Raw genomic sequence first — 18,416 nt, forward strand, 5'->3', positions numbered from 1 at the left:
CACACCACTTTCAATCACACAAAAAACTATATAAAACATCCAAGAATAAGTTAAACCAAACAGATGAAAGACCTGTACCGTGAAAACCATAAAATACTGACGAAAGAAACTGAAGGCAACACAATCAAGTAGAAAGACCTTCCATGCTCTTGAGGTGGAATATCAAGAATGGTTGAAACGCCTCTACTACCTAAGACTGTCTACACTTTCCTGCGATTCCTATCCAAATACCAGCATTTCCACAGAGCTAGAACCACCAATCCTAATATTTGCATGGAACTACAAAAGACCTTGAGTAGGTAAAGCAATCTTGGAAAAAAAAAACAAAAAAAAACACAGCTGGTGGCATCAGAATTCCAGACTTCAAGCTTGGTTACAAATCTGTCACCATCACGACAGCATGGTACTGGCCCAGAAACACAGAGATCGATGGAACAGAGAGCCCAGAGATGGGCCCTCCACTCTCCCGTCGATCTCCCACAAGGCAGGGATGACTATCCCATGGGAAAAGTCTCCTCGACAAACGGTTCGGGGGGAACTGGACAGCCACATGCAAAAGAATGAAATTGACCCACCTCCTTCCACCACGTACAAAAATAAATTCACGATGGATGAAAAACCGAAATGTGAGACAGGAAACCGTGGCAACCCCAGGGGAGAACACAGGCCGTCGCCTCTCTCTTACTGGCCGCAGCAACTTCTTTCTAGGCACGTCTCCTGAGGGGAGGGATCAAAACCAAAAATGAACTAGTGGGATTCCATGAAAATAAAAAGCTTCTAGACAGGAAGAGAAATAATGACCAAAACTAGAAGGCAGCCCTCTCATCTCCCCACGATAGCGTGTGCTCGCCCACTGATATCTGTGTTCTCCGAAAAGGAGGAATCATCTGGCAAAAGTGTTACTCTGCCTGCTGTGTTCAAGGCTCCCATTCGACCAGATATTGTGAACTTTGTTCACATCGACTTGCCCCAAAACAGCAGACAGCCATGCGCTGTCAGTGAGTCAGCAGGTCATCAAACCGGAACTGAGTCTGGGGACTGGCAGAGCTGTGGCTCCAGTGCCCGGAGTTTGAGGCGGTGGGACTCTCCGTTCTGGCCAGGCTGCTTTTGGAAACAGGTGTCGTGGGGGCCACATGTTTGCACCCACCAAAACCTGGCGCCGTTGGCATCGCAGAGTGAACACGACACAGAGGCGGTATGCCCTCTGCTCTGCCCTGGCTGCCTCGGGCTTACCAGCGCTGGTCATGTCTAAAGGTCTTCATACTGAGGAAGTTCCTGAACTTCCTTTGGTGGCTGAAGATAAAGTTGAAGGCTACAAGAAGACCAAGGAGGCTGTTTTGCTTCTTAAAAAACTTAAAGCCTGGAATGATATCAAAAAGGTCTATGCCTCTCGGCAAATGAGAGCTGGCAAGGGCAAAATGAGAAACCGTTGTCGTATCCAGTGCAGGGGACCTGCATCATCTACTGTGAAGACAGCGGTATCATCAAGGCCTTCAGAAACATCCTGGAATTACTTTACTTAATGTAAGCAAACTGAACATTTTGAAACTGCACAGGGACGACCTCGTACACACAAGCCTAGAAACTACGCTATTTTTCCCCAAAGCAGCGGGAACAGTAGGTGATGGGGGAGGGGGGCGTTATCACTTCATTACATCTCGATATTCTTCTACTTGTTATAACTTACAGCAGCTGTGCGATAAACTCAAGTGAGAAAAAAATCTAAGAAAGATAAAGCAAGGGGCCCCTTATACTGCGTACACAGCACACATAGGATCTTGGCATGTAACACACGTCCTCCTTGGTGGTCCATGTCGACCTTCAGTCTCCCAGCACAGATTCCCACACCAGCAATAAGGGATTCGCTCCTGATACACCCTCCCTCGACCGTACTGGGAGCGACGATCGCAGCCTCTGACTCGAAGCTTAATAGGCAGGACTTTCTAGACAGGTGCCCATCCCCCAAACAGGCTGAGTCCTCTAACATCATGAGAGCCCGGAAGCTGGCGTCACGGCAGGGGAAGGCGGGCCCGATGGTGCTGTAAAGGCTAGGGCCCCCGGAGCCTCCTGTCCATGACCTTCCCTCGGAAACACGGCGTCAAGGAAGCCATGGGGGATTTAAGAGGTCGACCTGTGGACTGTTCAGCAACCGGATACGGTACCACGTTAAGGTTTCATACCGTGCTCGTGCTGATCACCGCCGGGACCTAGTCCCCTGCACCGTCATGAAAGTGTGGTTCAGAGAACGTGCCTCAGAGGGAAACCGGTCACAAAGTAGGACTGTTTGTGGTCAAGGCTCCGGGTGACGCAGACTTGCAGGGCAGACAGACACTTCTGAGAACTTGAATTTGTGCAGGGCCCTAGGTCCCAGTGTGCATTCGTGGGTGCGGGCTATGGAACCACAGGCAGGATGGCTGTGTGTTGCCGGGACAGGATCCCGCACGCGCTCCTCTGCTGCGAGGAGAAGGCTGCTTCTGACACGAGAATGCAGCCCGCGGCGCAGGACGGCTTCCTCTCGTCCGTTCCCCCGCCCAGGAGTTCCAAAGCTCCGCGGCTGCAGGCCCCGCTGGGGCTCGTCTTGTGCAGACACAGGAAGAAGGAGTAGGACAAGGGGACTCCGGGGACCAGGACTGCCCGGAGCTGGAGGGCTGTGCGACAGTGTCGGTGCGGGCAAGGCTACAGTTTGCTGACCCGGACTCCCCCGCTGGTGGGGCCCCCTCACCGGCAGGGGAGAAAGCCCCGCAAAGGCCCCACGGGGAAGGACAACCTGCCTCCCCTGGACACCAGCTTCCCCGGACACCAGCTCCACGTCACCGAAATCTCACTCTGGCCACTGGAGGTCAGATCTCGGCTAGCGGAGGTCGCTCTCTGATTCCAATCAAATCACCCCTCCGTGATATTTGAGTTTTTTCCTTTCTTCTCCCCATACCTGGACAATAATCTAGCACGAGACTGGGTGTGTTATTTAATGATAAACTAAAAACCATTGTTTGTGGGAGATACCTGCTCAGTGTATCATTAACATTAAAGCCAGGATGACACAGACTGTTGTGGGAGCGTTCCGGCCCCCGAAACCCCACAGACCTCAGGGGGACACGCGTGCGTCTATGTGGGTTTGGGCTTGGACTTGGGCAGAGGCAGGGGCACACGGGTCTGCTACCACCCCTGTTCCAGGCCCCGGGCTCCCCTGACCTGGGGGGCTCACGCCCGCCGGGGCAATCACCCCGTCACTGTCCCGGGAGCCTCAGGCCGTCTCCAGCCCCTCTACCTTGTGTCCACCGTGGAGGGAGCCCAGCCCTGAAATTCCCCTAGAGGCAGCCCCCGGCCAAGGGTGAGTCCGGCCCAGGTGCACTCACTGTGCGCAAGGCCGAGGCTCCAGGGGCCTCTCATGCCACCGCCGAGGTCGCCGCTGGAGTCTGTCCTCGTGAGGCTTCCAGACCCGTCCTCTCTGCCTGCAGGAGGAACACACGTGTTTTTGTTTGTTTGTTTGTTTTTAAGGATTTTATTTATTTATTTGACAGAGAGCGATCACAAGTAGGCAGAGAGAGTGAGAGGGAAGCAGGCTCCCCGCTGAGCAGAGAGCCCGATGCGGGACTCGATCCTAGGACCCTGAGATCATGACCTGAGCCGAAGGCAGCGGCTTAACCCACTGAGCCACCCAGGCGCCCGGAACACACGCGTTTGTGTGCCCTCGGGAACATGGCGATGTCACCGACCCCCCAGGCCACTCCCGCGAGGCAGCCCCCGCCCCCGCCCCTCGCCCGCACCAGATCCTGGGCTCCAGGCACCCGGGCAGCCGGAGCTCGCCCAGGGAGCCCCGCGCCAGCCAGCCGAGGGCCCAGGAGCCCGTGGGGATTCGGGGTCGCCGGGCTCACCCCAGCGGCCTCCGGGATAAAACAGGCACCCCCAGCCCTTGGTCAGGGGACAGCTCGCGACGGCACAGTCCGCGCCCCTGCAACCGGCTGCCTGCCCGGAGGGCTCCGGGGCGACCAGGCGTCCAGGCTCCCAGGTGTCTGCTGCTGGGAAACACCCCGCCAGCCTCCCCCCGACGCCCCGACACCGCCCCGGCGACCAAGGCAGACCCCGATCCTCCAGCCTTACCTCCGGGGGACAAGCAGGCACAGGACTGTCGCCTGGGGTCGGAAATCAGGCGGAGGACCGGACCCGGTGGCCGCTCGCCTCCCCCAGCCGCCCTGCGCGCTCGCCCTCTTCGGAGTCCCGGGCTCCCCGCACCTGCGCGGCTCACGCATGCGCGCTAGGCACGCGCCCACCCGTGCGGGGAAGCGGGCGTGTCCGCGCGTGGGCCTCGGCCCTTCCAGGCGCAGCCGCAGAGCCTCCGAGCCCGAGACTGTCCGAGCTGACCGCGGGCAGGCGGCGGCGCCCGTCTCGGCTCGGCCTGTCCGCAGGACGGGTCCCGGCTTCCCCGGCCTCCACGGCCCCCGGGGTCGTTCACTGCGGGGTCACCGGCCGGCCAGCAGCCACCACTGCTGGAAAGTCAGTGCACCTGCGTCCAGATGGGCTTTCAGGGGGCACAGGTGCTCGTGTCATCGGGCTTGGATGGGGCGGATTCCAGAACCGCAGACAACCTCCACCTGTGACCCGGCCTCTTCCCACAGCTGCGCTGCTCCTCGTCCCCCCTCCAGCCCGCCCCCGCTCCCCCTGCGCGGCCTGCACGGCACCCTCTGCCCCTCTCCAGCCCACCTGGCGGCCCCGTGGAGCTCCAGTCCGCCCCAGAGCACCTGACCGGCCTCAGAGTGGAAGGACCCCCACCCTGGGAGGGTCCTTGAGGAGGTACATTGAACCTCCCCAGCGCCATGGACCACCTGCCGCCGGGGTCCCGGGCCTCTCCAGCAAAGGAGGCTCCCACATGTCCCCCTGGAGGGCAGCCAGGCCATCCCCCTGGACCCTCGATGCCCAGCAGTGCGGATTGTCCAGCCCGGGCTTCAGGGGCCGCATGCGGCTTGGATCTATCGACGCCAAGCGTCTCTGAGCGCCAGCTCCCAGGCCCCGGTTCCGCACCAGCTGCCCCTTTACGTCCCGGCCGGCCCCGCCTGCGGCACCCTGTGCACGCGCACTAGGCCCACGGTCTGTGGGTCTCCAACTGCACGTGCGCCAAGATGGCTGCATGGCCACCTTGCCTGTGTTCCCCGGGGTCGTGGGTGTTGGCAGCAGACCTGCTCCCCCAGAAGCCTGCTCAGAGGCCTGGGCTCTACCTAAGGGCCCCTGTTTCAGGACCAGGCCTTCCCCTTGGGCCTGAGCTCCCGGCTCGTTCTGAGCTGCAACAGAAATCTTGGGGCGCCTGGGTGACTCAGTTGGTGAAGCGTCTGCCTTTGGCTCAGGTCATGATCCTGGGGTCCTGAGATTTAGCCCCACGTGGAGATCCCTGCTCAGTGGGGAGTCTGCTTCCCCCCTCTCTGCTCATGCTCTCTCAAATGAAATCTTTTTTAAAAAAATGGTATTTCCTTTAATTTTAAAAAAATAAAAATACAGAAATCTCTTCCAAATCTTAAAAGGGAACTTGTCTTTTGGGTGAATGATACAATTTGGAACTATGTTTAGCTGCTAGAAATACAGGTGTGGAAAAGTGACTTGGGTCAGGGATGTGGGTGTCCCCATGAATCTGGCATAAGCAGTGGAGACAGGAGTGTCCCAGCCATTCCACGGTCTGCTCTGACAGCTGGCGAGTGACAGCCAACACATCACATGCTTCTCTACCATCTCTTGGTCTCCTTGGTGAACTATGCGTGCAAGACTTTCATCTACTTCCTAACTGGGTTGTTTAGTAACTGTTAAGTTTCAAGAGTTTTTATGTATTCTGGATACAAGTCCTTTGTTAGATGTGTTCTTTCTCATAACAGTGTCTACCCTAGGGGTGTCTGGCCAGCTTGGTGGGTAGAGCATGTGATGCTTGACCTTGGGGTTGTGAGTTTGAGCCCCACCTTGGGTGTAAAGATTACATAACAATTAAAAAATAAAATCTTTTTTTAAAAAAGTGTCTGTCATAGAACAGAAGTTATGTTAGCAGTTTATCTACTTTTTCTCTTATGAGGGACATGTGGCCACATCAAAGAACTCTGTTGAATCCAAGGTCAAGAAAATAGCCTATTTATTTTTTTAAGATTTTTTTTGTTTTAGAGAGAGAGAGGAGGGGCAGAGGGAGAGAGAATCTCTAGCAGATTCCCTAGTGAGTGCAAAGCAACAGAAATCTTGGGGGCTTTTCCCACGAGATCATGACCTGAGCAGAAACTAAGAGTCAGACACTCAACGGACTGTGCCACCCACGCACCCCTACCCTATTTTTCTTCTAAATGCTTTAGATCTTATGTTTTACATTCAGATCTGTTCCTTTTGTTTTGTTTTGTTTTGTTTTTGTCTGTTTGTTTTTTGTTTTTTAACTATGATTTGTGGCTTACCTGAGCTGTTCTTACTGGGATAGAAGCAAGGCTTTTCCTTTCTCTGCAAGGATCATCTTAGCTCAAGATAAGGAGGAGAAAGAGGAGGAAGGAGAAAGGGAGAGGAAGAGGAGAGAAGTGGGAGGGGAGGATGGAGAGGAGGAGGAGAGGAAGGAGGAAATTATTTTTAATGAAGCCCAGAAAAGAAGCCTAGTGTCAGCAGGTGTGGGTAATGGAAACCCCAGAAGATCGTCATGCGGGTGACTAAGGTGCTGAGCTCTGGGAACCGCAAGAAGCCACAGATAGCCACAGAAGTGCAGATAGGCTCTAATTAGCCAGAGCACCTGTTCCGAGAGGTGCTACCGGACCTGGGGCCAGAGCAGGAAGGACGGAAGGACAAGTGACCCAAGGAAGTGGGAGCCCCTCCAGGGCGACCTCAGCTCCCACCTCTTCTTGGCGGCCCCTTCTCAGTTTGGAACGCCTGACCCGACTGTCTCTACTTGCAAGGACAAGAGGCGCTGGTGCATGGGGAGGGGCTCCGCCTTGTGTCTTAAGTGCTCCAGCTCTGGCTCTTTCCCTTCCCAGTGAGACTTGATCTCTGACTAGACTCGCATCCTCAGGAAGGCAACCTTGTACGTGACCCAATCAGGTGCCACTACGCTACGGCTTCACATTGTTTTTACCTTTGTTGTCTGAAAACAAAAATGGACGCAACACAACACGTCGGGTGAGTTAGCAGGTGTTTATTGATGGGAAGGTTCTGGGAGCCGCAGTTTGTCCTCGGACACACGCACCATCAGCCTCAGGAGCTCACCGCTGGGAGAAGGGACAGACGCCTCCAGGTTCTCACAGCCCGGAGAGAGCAGCGTGGACCCGAGACCCAAGCTCCCCTGTCACTGAAGGGCCAAGTGAGAGAAAGTGCCACATGCACGGGGGAGACAGGTGCCTCACAGCTCTCCGCCCCCCTCGGATGGAGTCAGCTCGCCTGCGGCCAGGGCAGCCGTGGGAGCCCAGCAGGGAACATGTTTCTGTGAGCACCTGCTGTGCCCGGGGCTCCTCGAGGAGCCGACAGCACCCAGCGAGATGGGGTTATGTGCTCAAGAATTTGGTCCTTACCTGGGAGACAGAGACCCCCCACCTTTATGATCAGAAAAAAGTTACCAATCCCAGCCTCAAGCCAGGTGCCTGAACACCCACACAACACGGCACCCTGGTGTTCTCTCCGCAACCCCGGAGCCCGACTCCAGTTGCTGTGGCCCCCACCCTTCTCCAAGCTCCCACTCCCTTGTCTCCGGTACCCACCCCTCATGCCTTCACTGTCTCTGACACCCCCATCTCCATCCCCCCATTTCTGTCCCCCATCTCCACCCTCCACCTCTGTCCACATCACCATCTCCCATCTCCATCCCCATCTCTGTCTCCCCATCTCTGCCTCCATCTCTGTCCCCCCATCTTCGTCTCCACGCCCACCACTGTGTCTGCCACGGGCGCAGGTCTTGTGCCCTAGGAGGCTGACCTCTGTCCTTCTGGTTTTAGGGTTACTGTTCCGCTATCACAAGGGTCCAGAAGGAGCGGAGGGAAGGAGAGCGCGGCTCCGGAGTCCTCCTCCCTTGGGCGGCCCTTCCTCAGTCCCACGGTTGCGAATCCTGATGCTGCCCCCGCTCGGGGCTCACCCCGCAGCCCCTCATCTAACGGCCTTTCACCAGGCGCGCGGCACCTGCTTCCCCCTGGGACCCTGACCGCTGGGCCCGTTCTCCCCAGGGCCTCTTTCCTTTCCGGTTAAGGAAAACGGACCCGGAGGCCGCAGGCGTCAGCCCCTCCCGGAAGGGGGCGCCCCGCGGGTGTGGAGACCCGGCCCCCCTCGCTGGCCGCCGGCCTCGGGCGCCGCGGGAAGCCCCTCCCGGGGGCGGGCGCTCACCAAGGGCAGGCACTGCGCCAGGAGGCCGCTCCGGCGGACGCAGCGGGGACCCCGGCTGACCTCCGTGAGCGCGATGCAGCACTGGCTCCGGCACTCCCTGTGGTGGCCGCAGCGGGCGCCGTTGGGCTGCGGACGCAGAGCGGGCTCGGCTCCGGCTCCCGCCGCGCCCCGCCGCGCCCCGCCGCGCCCCGCCGCGCCCCGCCGCGCCCCTCACCCTGCGCCAAGGCGTGCACTGCAGGAAGATGCCCCTGGGCCTGCAGAACGTCTGCGAACTGGCGCTGTTGGTGACGCAGCAGCGGCTGCGGCACTCGGCGTGGTCCGAGCACGCGTCCCAGTTGGGCTGCGGGGACACCGAGCGCCGGCGCTCCCCACGGGCCCCTCCCCCGCCGCGGGCGGCCCTGCCCGCCCCGCCCCTCGCGCCGCCCCTCGCGCCGCCCCCCTGCTCGCTCGCACCTTCCGCCAGGGCAGGCACTTGAGGAAGATGGTCTTGGCGGCGCAGAAGGTCTGCCGGTTCAGGCTGTTGGGGACGCAGCAGCGGCTCTGGCACTCGGAGTGGTCGTCGCATGCTTCTCCCGTCCTCTGCAAAGCCGGGCACCGTCTCGCGGATGCCCGCCAGGGCTTCCCTGTCTCCGAACACCCACCCCTTCTTTCTGCGTCCCTTCAGGTTTCCTGGAATATTCCGGACCTGGCGGGTTCGGGGGCCCATGGGGTGAGAGGGAGCCAGAGGACAGGGAGAGGAAGGGAGCTGACGTCGTCCGTGCCTGTCGTGAGCCACGTGGACAGGACGGTAAACCGAGGCACAGGCTCAGAGAGGGCAGGTGCCTCCTCGGGGGTCACAGAGTCAGCCCGGAGCTGTGGCGGGGGGGGGGGTCCCATCCACCCCCTGAAGGCCACCTGCTCCCCAGGCCTTTGATCCAAGTTTTCAAACTTCTGGTCTCAAAATTCCTCTGCAAACTCAAAAACTTACTAAGGCGCCCAGAGCTGGTGTCAGTGTGGGTTCTTGCTAATGACTTTAGAAGTTTTACATGTTTATGCGGAAACCTATTTAGAAATAGGCTCCCTGTCCCATGTTAACATAAATAGCAACTTTTTATGAAAAACAGGTATATTTTCCAAACTAAAGGAAACACGCTGACTCCCGCCTGGCTTCCTGAGGCTGGGGACTGTTGGGGGTGAGATTTCCCCTCCACCCCATCTCCCGGGAGAGCCCAGCCCCGCCACCACACACACACACACACACACACACACACACACCCGCACGGGGGAGGGAGGGGCAGGGCAGAGCCTCACACACAGCTAGTCAGAGCCAGCTGAGTGCGGGGGCGCCACCCAGCAGGGCCTGCAGACCGGAGCACAGGGAGGCTAATGCCTCCACACTAGAGACTCGCTGGTGGGCGTTCACACACTGAGCACTTCTGTTTGGTTTGGTTTTGAAGATTTTAATAAAACTGAAGCTCGGAAGGCACCCGGGGACCAGGGCCTGGAGCCCATCGAGGTGGCTTTTCAGGTGAGAAGAGGCCAGATGGGGAAGCTCACTCCTGGCCTGGGGCACTGAGGACGCTTCTGGGCCATGGCCCAGCGCCAGGCTCCAGGACCCCAGCTCCCCTGCCTCACGTGGGGCCCCAAGGCCCCGGCCTCCAGTGGGCTGCCCGCCATGCAGTGGAGGGACTGGTGCCTTAGGGGGATGAAGAGGCAGTGCACGCACGCTCACGTTGCCCACACCCCTCCCAGCAGAGACGCTTTCTCGGCCCCCAACCCACCCCCACCGTGCTGCCATCTGGCTTGGATTTGGTGTTGGGGTCCTGGGCACCAGAATCAGCCATCCTGGGGGCCCCAGGGCCTGGGGAGAAGCATGTGCTCCCAGGCACCCTCCTTTCCAGCCCCCAGACCAGACTCGTGGGGGCAGACACTGCAAGGAAGGAGCCGGGAGCCCCAGAGAGCCTGCATGAGGCCGCGACGGCGGGCGCAGTGCCACGGGGTGTCCGCTGACCTTATTGAAGAGGAACAAGCTCTTGGGCTTCCAGGCCATGCACATGGGCAGCAGCGAGAGCAGCAGCAGCAGCAGACGCCCGGCGCACGCCATTGGGCTTGTGGTTTGTCGACGCCCCAGACGGCCATCCCTGCCCCCATGGCACCCGCGTGGGCACCTGCTTCCTGCCCTCCGTCCCAATCTTGCCTTTGCAAAATAGAATTTTTTTAATTAATAACTAATAATTATTTTCTAGAGCAGCTTTAGGTTTCCAGAAAAAATCGTGCATCAAGTACAGAGAGTTCCCCTACAGCCCCGCTTCCCCCGCCTGTCTTCTCTTATTAACTGGTGTGGGCGGGGTTGCCAGGGAGGGTCAGCTGATAGTGATACATTGTTATAACCACATGCACAGCTTTCCCAAGGCTAACTGCCTGTGCTGGAAATTCTGGGGTTGGACCTATGCCACCAGATTAGCACAACAGTGTTTCCACTGCCCTAAAACCCTGGGCGCCACGGGTCCTCCGTGCCCAGGAAACCTGGCGGATGCAGATCTTTGAGGGGATCTTTTTTGGGCCTGTCCTTGTGCCTTTCCCCCAATGTCCTGAGTTGGAGCCCTACAAATGCAGCCCTTCCAGACCGGCTTCCTTCACTCCCTAAGACTCATTTAAGGTTCCTCCAAGTATCTTCTACAGCTTGATGGCAAATCTCTGTTCATCACTGAGTGGAAAATGAATTCTCAACACCCCTTTCTCTGGGGAACACTTGTGCCTCTCTGAGTTAAACAGGAGCCTCTCTGCTGTTAGAGAGCTCCCGTGGGCCCCTCACTGCTCAGCCCCCTGCTCAGTCCAGCTCCTGTCTCCCCAGGGCAGGCAGGACACCTGGGGCCCAGCCGTCCCTGTCCCCACGCTGGGGTGGAGCGCCTGCAGCAGCCACCGGGCACAGGTGACTCTCCCGGCCTGGATCCAGGAGGGATGGCCAGGAGGTCCAGGTCGGCCTCGGATCTAACCTGAGCTGCCACCACCCTAACGGGGTTATTTGGCTCGCTATTCATAAAGCTGACAGCTTGGCCTCCAACTTTGCCCCTTTGCTTTTGGGGTGCCTCGGTGGCTCAATTTGTTGGGCATCTGCCTTCGGCTCAGGTCATGATCTCAGTGTTCTGGGATCGAGTCCCGTGTTGGGTTCCCGGCTCAGCAGGGAGTCTGCTTCTCTCTCTGCCTCTGCCTGCTGCTGCCCTGCTTGTGTTCTCTTGCTCTCTCTCAAATAAATACATACATTCTTTTTTTAAAAATTAAATAATAAACAATTCAGTGGTCTTTAGTGCACTTTTTAAAAAGATTTATCTTAAAAATTTTATTTATTTGACAGAGATCAGAAGTAGGCAGAGAGACAGGCCCCTGAGATCATGCCCAGGACCCTGAGATCATGACCTGAGACAAAGGCAGAGACTTAACCCACTGAGCCACCCAGGCACCCCTAAAATATTTATTTCAGAGCGAGTGACCACGGAAGCCCACGTGGGGGAAGGAGCAGAGGGAGAGAAACTCTCCAGCAGACTGTCTGCTGAGCTGGGCTCCATTTCACGACCCTAAGACCATGACCAGAGCTGAAACTAAGAGTCAGGCGCTCAACCGACTGAGCCCCCCAGGCACCCCGATCTAGTGCGTCCTCAATGTTGTGCGACCACGTCCTCTATCTAGTTCCAGAACATTCCATCATCCCATAGCACCACCTGGAGTCCATCAGTTCTTTCTGGTGTCTTCCAGAGGTCAGAGCCTCTGGGGAGCATTCTGACACCGAGGCCTCAAATCCCAACACGTTGTGTCCCAAAGCCCCACGGGCGCAGGAGCCCCACGGGTGCAGGAGTAGGTGCCCCCCCAACCCCAAACCTCTGGCCTCAGGCCTGTTCCCTGCTCACTCTCCCCACCTCCCACCCTGTCCATGTTCTAGAACCTCTCCTCGAATTTGTCTTCCTGCGCCCTTGACAGTGCTCCCCTCAGGACCGCCAGTCCCCAACCCAGGGCCCATGAGCCTCAAACTCAGACCTGCCTTGAGTTCCCGTCCCAGGTTCCCTCTATTTGCTGCAGGGACTTGGGGGGACACTGAGCCTTTCTGGGACCTTGTTTCCCTGTGTGTGAGGTGAGGGGTGGGCTCCCACGGTCCCATTTGTGTCCCCTGAGCCTCTGGTTTCCAGATGATTTAGGGAAGCTGTGCTCATCTCACCTTTTTTCCTTCCTGGGGACACTCGTGCTGCAAAGCACGTGGAATCCTGTTTGCTAAGCTTCCCAGACCGTTCGGGTCCCGAGGCCGGGAGCATTCCAGACTGCGAAACAAGTCCTCCCTGGGGGGCTGGTCCGGCCGGGCACCAGGAATTCAGAAGCACAGAATATCCCCAGGGAGAAAGGCAGATGCACAGTGGCCTGTGTGCCTGGAGGGGACACAGATGGAGGAGGAGGGCCCAGTAGCCGAGCAGGATGGTGGAGGACAGCGGAGCGGCACGGGGCTGCCCCGGGACGCCTGGTTGGGGGTGGGCGGCCAGTCAGGAAGGTCATGAGGAGCCGCTGGGGCCAAAGCCAGGCAGGGGTGCTGGGCAGGGAAGGGGCCTCGATGGCGCTTCCCTCCCACTCAACAGGAGCGCCCGCTGCTCTGACGTCGGACGCTGGCATTTCCCCAGAGCACTGACAGCACGTGTCCTCTCAGCACCCGTTCAGCTTCACAGAAACACCCAGAAACGACCTGCTGCTCACGTGAAATGCAAGTCCCCGTGAGGACGAACTCAGCAACAGGAGACATCTCGGAAAGGCAAGGGGAGGTTGGCACCACTCACCATTTGCATCATAAAACTGCCAGTGGTGGGGGACTTGGCCAGAGTCTGCGTTTTGGCTTTCTGTCCTTTTGTACTCACTTTCTCTGGGGGGGACCGGAGCTCGCACACAGCGGCATGGCTGGACCCTCTCACTCACAAGCTTTGCTAACTGGTTTCAGAAGAGACACATACATGGGGAGCCTATCTGATCTGCGGTCACCGAACCCTGCCAGCCTGGGAGGCAGAGCACCGGAAAGCCGCGCATGCCCTCGCTCTTCCACTTTTTGCCCCTAAAAAAGCACTTCACAGTCTGTTTCAGTGCGTGGTACTGGTGGTTACATATCTTCCCCTCCAGAGACACAGTGGCGACGTCTACACGGAGGTCTCACCCGCTGGCGGACGGCGAGGTATGAGGGTGAGGGTCCCGCACGTTCCCAGCACAGTGCATGGCGGCCTTGAGCATGGCCTTCCAGGGCGCCCTCTGCCTGGCTGCTCTCAGGCCACTGAAGCCGCCCACCTGGAGGCTCCTGCCACCACTTCACAGACCCCCAGGTGCCCAAGGTCAGACCATACAGAAATAGCCCTTACGAGGTAGCCAAGTGTCTCCACGGTTCAAGGCCAAACCTACCTTTTTGGGCCAGACTGTCCATGAGAGAGGAACCCAGGCCCCCAGACTGCAATGGCCAACTGCAGTCTGTCAGCTGGCCCTGGATGACCAGCCCTGGGCCGGCGATGAGGTTCCCCAACTCAGGACCAGCCTGAGACACCAACTATGCTCCCTAACCACTCATGTGGGATATCTACACCAGTCCCTAGGGCTTCGCAACACATACCACACGGTGGGTGGGCTGACCACGGACATTGGTCCCTTGCCGTCCTGGAGGCTGGATGTCCAGACCCAGCTGCGGGCAAGGCCATCCCCTCCAACACCCCTCTCGTGGGGCACAGACACATGGGCTCCCTGAGCTGAGCTGAATCCTACTCTGCTGACCACGGCCCCAGTGTTTTCCAGGGGCTCCAGGCATGGTGGGAGGGGTGCAGGAGCCCATTCCGCCCCCTCCCTGCAGGTCAAAGCTCTCAGATGCCCTGAAGCACAAGTCCTGGAGAAATGACACCAATGATGGGGTGGGATAAACATTTTTGAAGATAAACGTCAAATCCATAGTCATTATGTGAATTTTGAAAGTCCTGCTTCCATATCCTATCAACCCTAATGCTATAAGTATCGCAAGTACATAAAAGCTAAATTTGAATCACAACGTGAACATTTTATTTCATTATTTTTTTTAAGACTTCTATTTATTTATTTGCCAGAAAGAGACACAGCGAGAGAAGGAACACAAGCAGGGCAGTGGGAGAGGGAGAGGCAAACTCCCTGCTGAACAGAGTCCGATGTGGGGCTCGAACCCAGGACCCTGGATCATGACCTGAGCTGAAGGCAGAGGCTTAACGACAGAACCACCCAGGTGCCCCACAACTTGAACTTTTAGAATGTCAGACTTGCTGTGTTCTTTTTGCTGCTTAAACAGGGGTAAAAACCTTATGGTCTCAGACCTTCTTGTGGGCCCTTGAGAAGTTCAGAGCCTGGCTTAGAAAATTGGGCCTGATGTGCCCAATCCATCCAACAGTCCACACCCCACGGACACACTGTCCACACAGAGCAGCTCCACCCCTCTGTCGTCCACAGAAGCCAAGAGGGGAGCAGCCCCAGGGTCCAGGATGAAGGGTAAACAAAGTGTGGTCCATCCATACAACGACATAGAACCCACCTGCAAAAGGAAGGGACTTCCGACACCGGCCACCCATGGAAGGACGCAGAGGACACGGTGCCGAGGGAAAGAGGCCAGAACCAGAAGGACAAACATGGGAGGAGGATCCTGGTTACCCGAGGCCCCAGAGCCATTGGGCTCCTAGAGACGGATGGTGGGCGCCAGGGGCTGGCTGGGGTCCGTGTTTAGTGGGGACAGAGCATCAGTTTGGGAAGACAAGAGAGTCCCGGATCCAGATCTGGTGGCAGCTGACAACGCTGTGAATGTGCTTAATACCCGCGAACTGCACCATTACAAAGACCACGACGGTAAAATGTTTAAGTGAAGTGAAACTTACCACGGGAATCAAAGGCCACAGGCCCCCACCCCACCGGCCCTGGAGGCAAAGTAGTTCCTGAACTTGAAGAACTGGCATTCTTTTTTCTTTTTTTCCCGAAAATTCTACTTATTTATGTGACAGAGAGAGATCACAAGTAGGCAGAGAGGCAGGCAGAGGGGGAAGGGGAAGCAGGCTCCCCCCTGAGCGGGGAGCCCGATGCATGCGGGGCTCCATCCCAGGACCCCGAGATCATGACCTGAGTGGAAGGCAGAGGCTTAACCCTCTGAGCCACCCAGGCACCCCTATAGCCAGCATTCCTGACCTCCACTTCTGTTAAAATACTCTTTTATGGGGGCACCTGGGTGGCTCAGTCAAGCGAGCATCTGCCTTCAGCTCAGGTCATGATCTCAGGGTCCCAGGATCAAGTCCCACATCGGGCTCCTTGCTGGGCGGGGCATCTGCTCCTCCCTCTCCCTCTGCCCCTCCCCCCGCTCGTGCATGCTCTCTCTCCCTCAGATAAATAAATTCTTTTAAAAATATATATATTCTTTTATTTTTTTAATAAACATTTATAGATTTTATTTATTTATTTGAGGGAGAGAGAGAGCACAAGCAGGGGGAGTGCAGGCAGAGAGAGAGGGAGAAGCAGGCTCCCCGATGAGCAGGGAGCGCAATGAGGGCCTCCATCCCAGGACCCCGGGATCACCACACGAGCAGAAGGCAGACGCCTAACGACTGAGCCACCCAGGCACCCCTATATATTCTTTTATAGAAGGAGTCTCTTTTCTTGGTTGTTTGTTTATGAATGTCTCAGACCAGACATCTGTCCACAGGCTTTCCTTCCGACCCCAACATCAGGTATGACTCCATAGTATCTCAGTCTGGCAAGTAAAACTTGACGCAAACCTCACCAAAGATTACGGATCCCATTACATTATTCCCAGAATCATGACTGCCATAAACCCCTTACGCTGGGGCCTTACCCTCCCTGTGATTTTTGCTGTCTCTGAGCAAAGGCGGCGTGCCCCGGACCAGGGCCACTCTGCACTCCTCCACGCAGAGGAGCAGGCCACAGGGGGAAATGTGCCAGACCGTACAGTCCTTGCAGAAAATCTCTCCCAGGAAGTTGATAATTGCCCAAGCGTTCCATGGTCCTGCCTTTTTATCCTAGGCCCTGATGGCTCCTCTGTGGAGAAGTGGGACCAGCCAAGCCATGAATCCAGAAAGACTCCAATAGGCGAGGGAGAATCAGGAGGACGGAGGCCAAGAGAGCCCAGGGCAAAGTCAGGGGATCTCCTCTCCTACTGCGCCTGTCCCCCACTTCCACCCCACGGGGAGACTTTCACCACTCTGCAGGAGGGACCGCATGTAAGCGGGCATGGCAGGGCCACACGGGAGTGGGAGCCAGGCAGGGATCCTGACGGCAGCCACCGCAGCAACCCCAGCTTCCCCTGCTCTCCCCACTTCCAATTCAGGACCAACCAAATCATGTCCCCCAACCAATCAGGTGGGATGCCCCCTCTCCCCTCTGGGCACCTCCACCACCTTCTCCACCTCCAGCATCCTCCCCTGTGGGTCTGCGGGTCCTACCTGGGGGCTGACTCCCAAGCCTGGATAAAGGGCCTGTGTGTCCTCACTGGCTGGTGGTGGCGGGGGGGTCTTCCTCTATTTCTGCAGACACCGTTCATTCCATAAATGTTTGCGGACATACTCATTGTTGACCAGCCGCCAGGCTCTGAGAGGCAAGGGCTGCACGCCCCCCCCCAGCGCCCCCCCACCTGAGCGCCTAGTCTAGTTTACCCAATGGTGGTGTCAACCAACAGATGGTGCAGAATGAGGCAGATTGCTGCAGGGCGGGCTGGGGCTGCCTGAGCCAGAGGCGAGCGGGGCAGGTGCCCGGTGGGAGGCTCAGGCCGGGAGAGCGGGCACCGCAGCGGCTCCGGAGGGGGACTCTGGGCAGGGTCAGGGCTGGAGCAGGGACGCACAGGGACTGGGGTGCTTACCGCCCTCTCTCAGGCCCTATGGGCGGGCGGCGCAGAGGGGGCAGTTCTCTCTCCATCCGAGTCCCCGCAGGGTCCGTCAGCTGGGCGTGCGCGGGCCGCGCGTCCCTGGAGACGCAGGAGTGCACGGGGTCCGGAGGCCCAGGGGGTCGAGACGCAGCGGCGGGGGTGGCTGTGATCCGCATGGGATTTCTATTAGGGCGGCCGGCTTTCTAAACTCCGACTGTGATGTTTGCACAACCCTGTGAAGATACTAGAAACAGTGAGTGCCACACTTCAAATGGGTAAATCGTTTGGCATGTAAATTTGATCTCCATAAAGCTGTTTAGAAAAGGAAATCTATTCTTGCTTTTATTCTGAACTTTTTTTTTTTTTTTTTAAAGATTTTATTTATTTATTTGACAGACGGAGATCACAAGTAGGCAGAGAAGCAGGCAGAGAGAGAGGAGGAAGCAGGCTCCCTGCTGAGCAGAGAGCTCGACGTGGGGCTCGATCCCAGGACCCTGGAATCATGACCTGAGCCGAAGGCAGAGGCTTAACCCACTGAGCCACCCAGGCGCCCCTTATTCTGAACTTTTAACTTGGTTGTTTTTACACTGTTATACTTTTATTCTATTCTTGCCGTAGAGTAGTATTTCCTGCTAACCAAAGGTTTTAGAATTCAATTGAATAACAATTTTTTCACTTGAAAAACTATTAGGAAACTCAGTCCTAAGAGAGACTAATTTCTTTAACTTATTTAAAAATATTATATGGGCGCCTGAGTGGCTCAGTCCTTAAGCGTCTGCCTTTGGCTCAGGTCATGATCCCAGGGTTCTGGGATTGGGCCGCGCATTGGGCTCCCTGCTCAGCAGAAAACCTGCTTCTCCCTGTCCCTCTGCCATCCCCACCTCACATGCATGCTCTCTCTCTCAAATAAATAAATAAATAATAAATGTAAAGTATTATGCAAATTATAAATGTTAATGGACACTGTGGCTGTCCTTACAAGGTCCGTGACTAGGGTCCACAGGGATTTTTCCCAGCCTGGGGAGTTTGCATTAAGTGTTTTCATTTTGTTTATTTTTTTCAGTAAACAGGTGTTTTTTTTTTTTCTTTCGTTCCTTCTTCTTTGCCCAACGTGGGGCTTGAACTCACGATCAAGAGTCACATGTTCTACCAACCAAGCCTGCCAGCGGCTCCCATTTGATTTCTCCATTTTCTTTCCAGCAGATTTCCGGACATTCCGCATAAACTTCCCGGTAAG

At 57.0% G+C, this 18,416-nt stretch overlaps 2 protein-coding genes and 1 pseudogene across 2 annotated transcripts; 2 read left to right on the forward strand and 1 right to left on the reverse strand.

Moving 5' to 3' along the window:
• The first annotated feature begins 796 nt into the window (after positions 1–796).
• On the forward strand, positions 797–1,544 carry LOC116862096 (annotated as a pseudogene).
• Positions 1,545–3,699: 2,155 nt separating this feature from the next.
• LOC116862097 (atherin-like) lies at positions 3,700–4,787 on the forward strand. Its single transcript, XM_032849224.1, has 2 exons — positions 3,700–4,494; positions 4,617–4,787. Exons 1-2 carry the CDS (start codon positions 3,700–3,702, stop codon positions 4,785–4,787), a joined length of 966 nt encoding a protein of 321 aa, XP_032705115.1.
• Positions 4,788–7,818: 3,031 nt separating this feature from the next.
• Positions 7,819–10,575, reverse strand: LRCOL1 (leucine rich colipase like 1). The gene is made up of 4 exons (XM_032849213.1): positions 10,301–10,575; positions 8,764–8,889; positions 8,525–8,650; positions 7,819–8,436 (listed from the first exon to the last, which is right to left on the reverse strand). The coding sequence occupies exons 1-4, from the start codon at positions 10,391–10,393 to the stop codon at positions 8,203–8,205; spliced, it is 579 nt and encodes a 192-aa protein (XP_032705104.1). The 5' UTR covers positions 10,394–10,575; the 3' UTR covers positions 7,819–8,202.
• Positions 10,576–18,416: the final 7,841 nt, after the last annotated feature.

The sequence above is a fragment of the Lontra canadensis genome, unplaced genomic scaffold (assembly GCF_010015895.1).
Source record: "Lontra canadensis isolate GAN:19392208 unplaced genomic scaffold, GSC_riverotter_1.0 scaffold220, whole genome shotgun sequence".
Classification (NCBI taxonomy): domain Eukaryota; kingdom Metazoa; phylum Chordata; class Mammalia; order Carnivora; family Mustelidae; genus Lontra; species Lontra canadensis.

Bases quoted from the DNA above. Each gene is read 5' to 3' on its own strand.
- LOC116862097 (XM_032849224.1), top strand. From the start codon at position 3,700: ATGGCGATGTCACCGACCCCCCAGGCCACTCCCGCGAGGCAGCCCCCG. The intron at 4,495-4,616 runs GTCAGTGCACCT...CTCTTCCCACAG, and splicing joins GCAGCCACCACTGCTGGAAA to CTGCGCTGCTCCTCGTCCCC.
- LRCOL1 (XM_032849213.1), bottom strand. From the start codon at position 10,393: ATGGCGTGCGCCGGGCGTCTGCTGCTGCTGCTGCTCTCGCTGCTGCCC. The intron at 8,890-10,300 runs GTCAGCGGACAC...CCGGCTTTGCAG, and splicing joins GCTTGTTCCTCTTCAATAAG to AGGACGGGAGAAGCATGCGA. The intron at 8,437-8,524 runs GTGAGGGGCGCG...CTGCGTCCGCAG, and splicing joins AGTGCACGCCTTGGCGCAGG to CCCAACGGCGCCCGCTGCGG.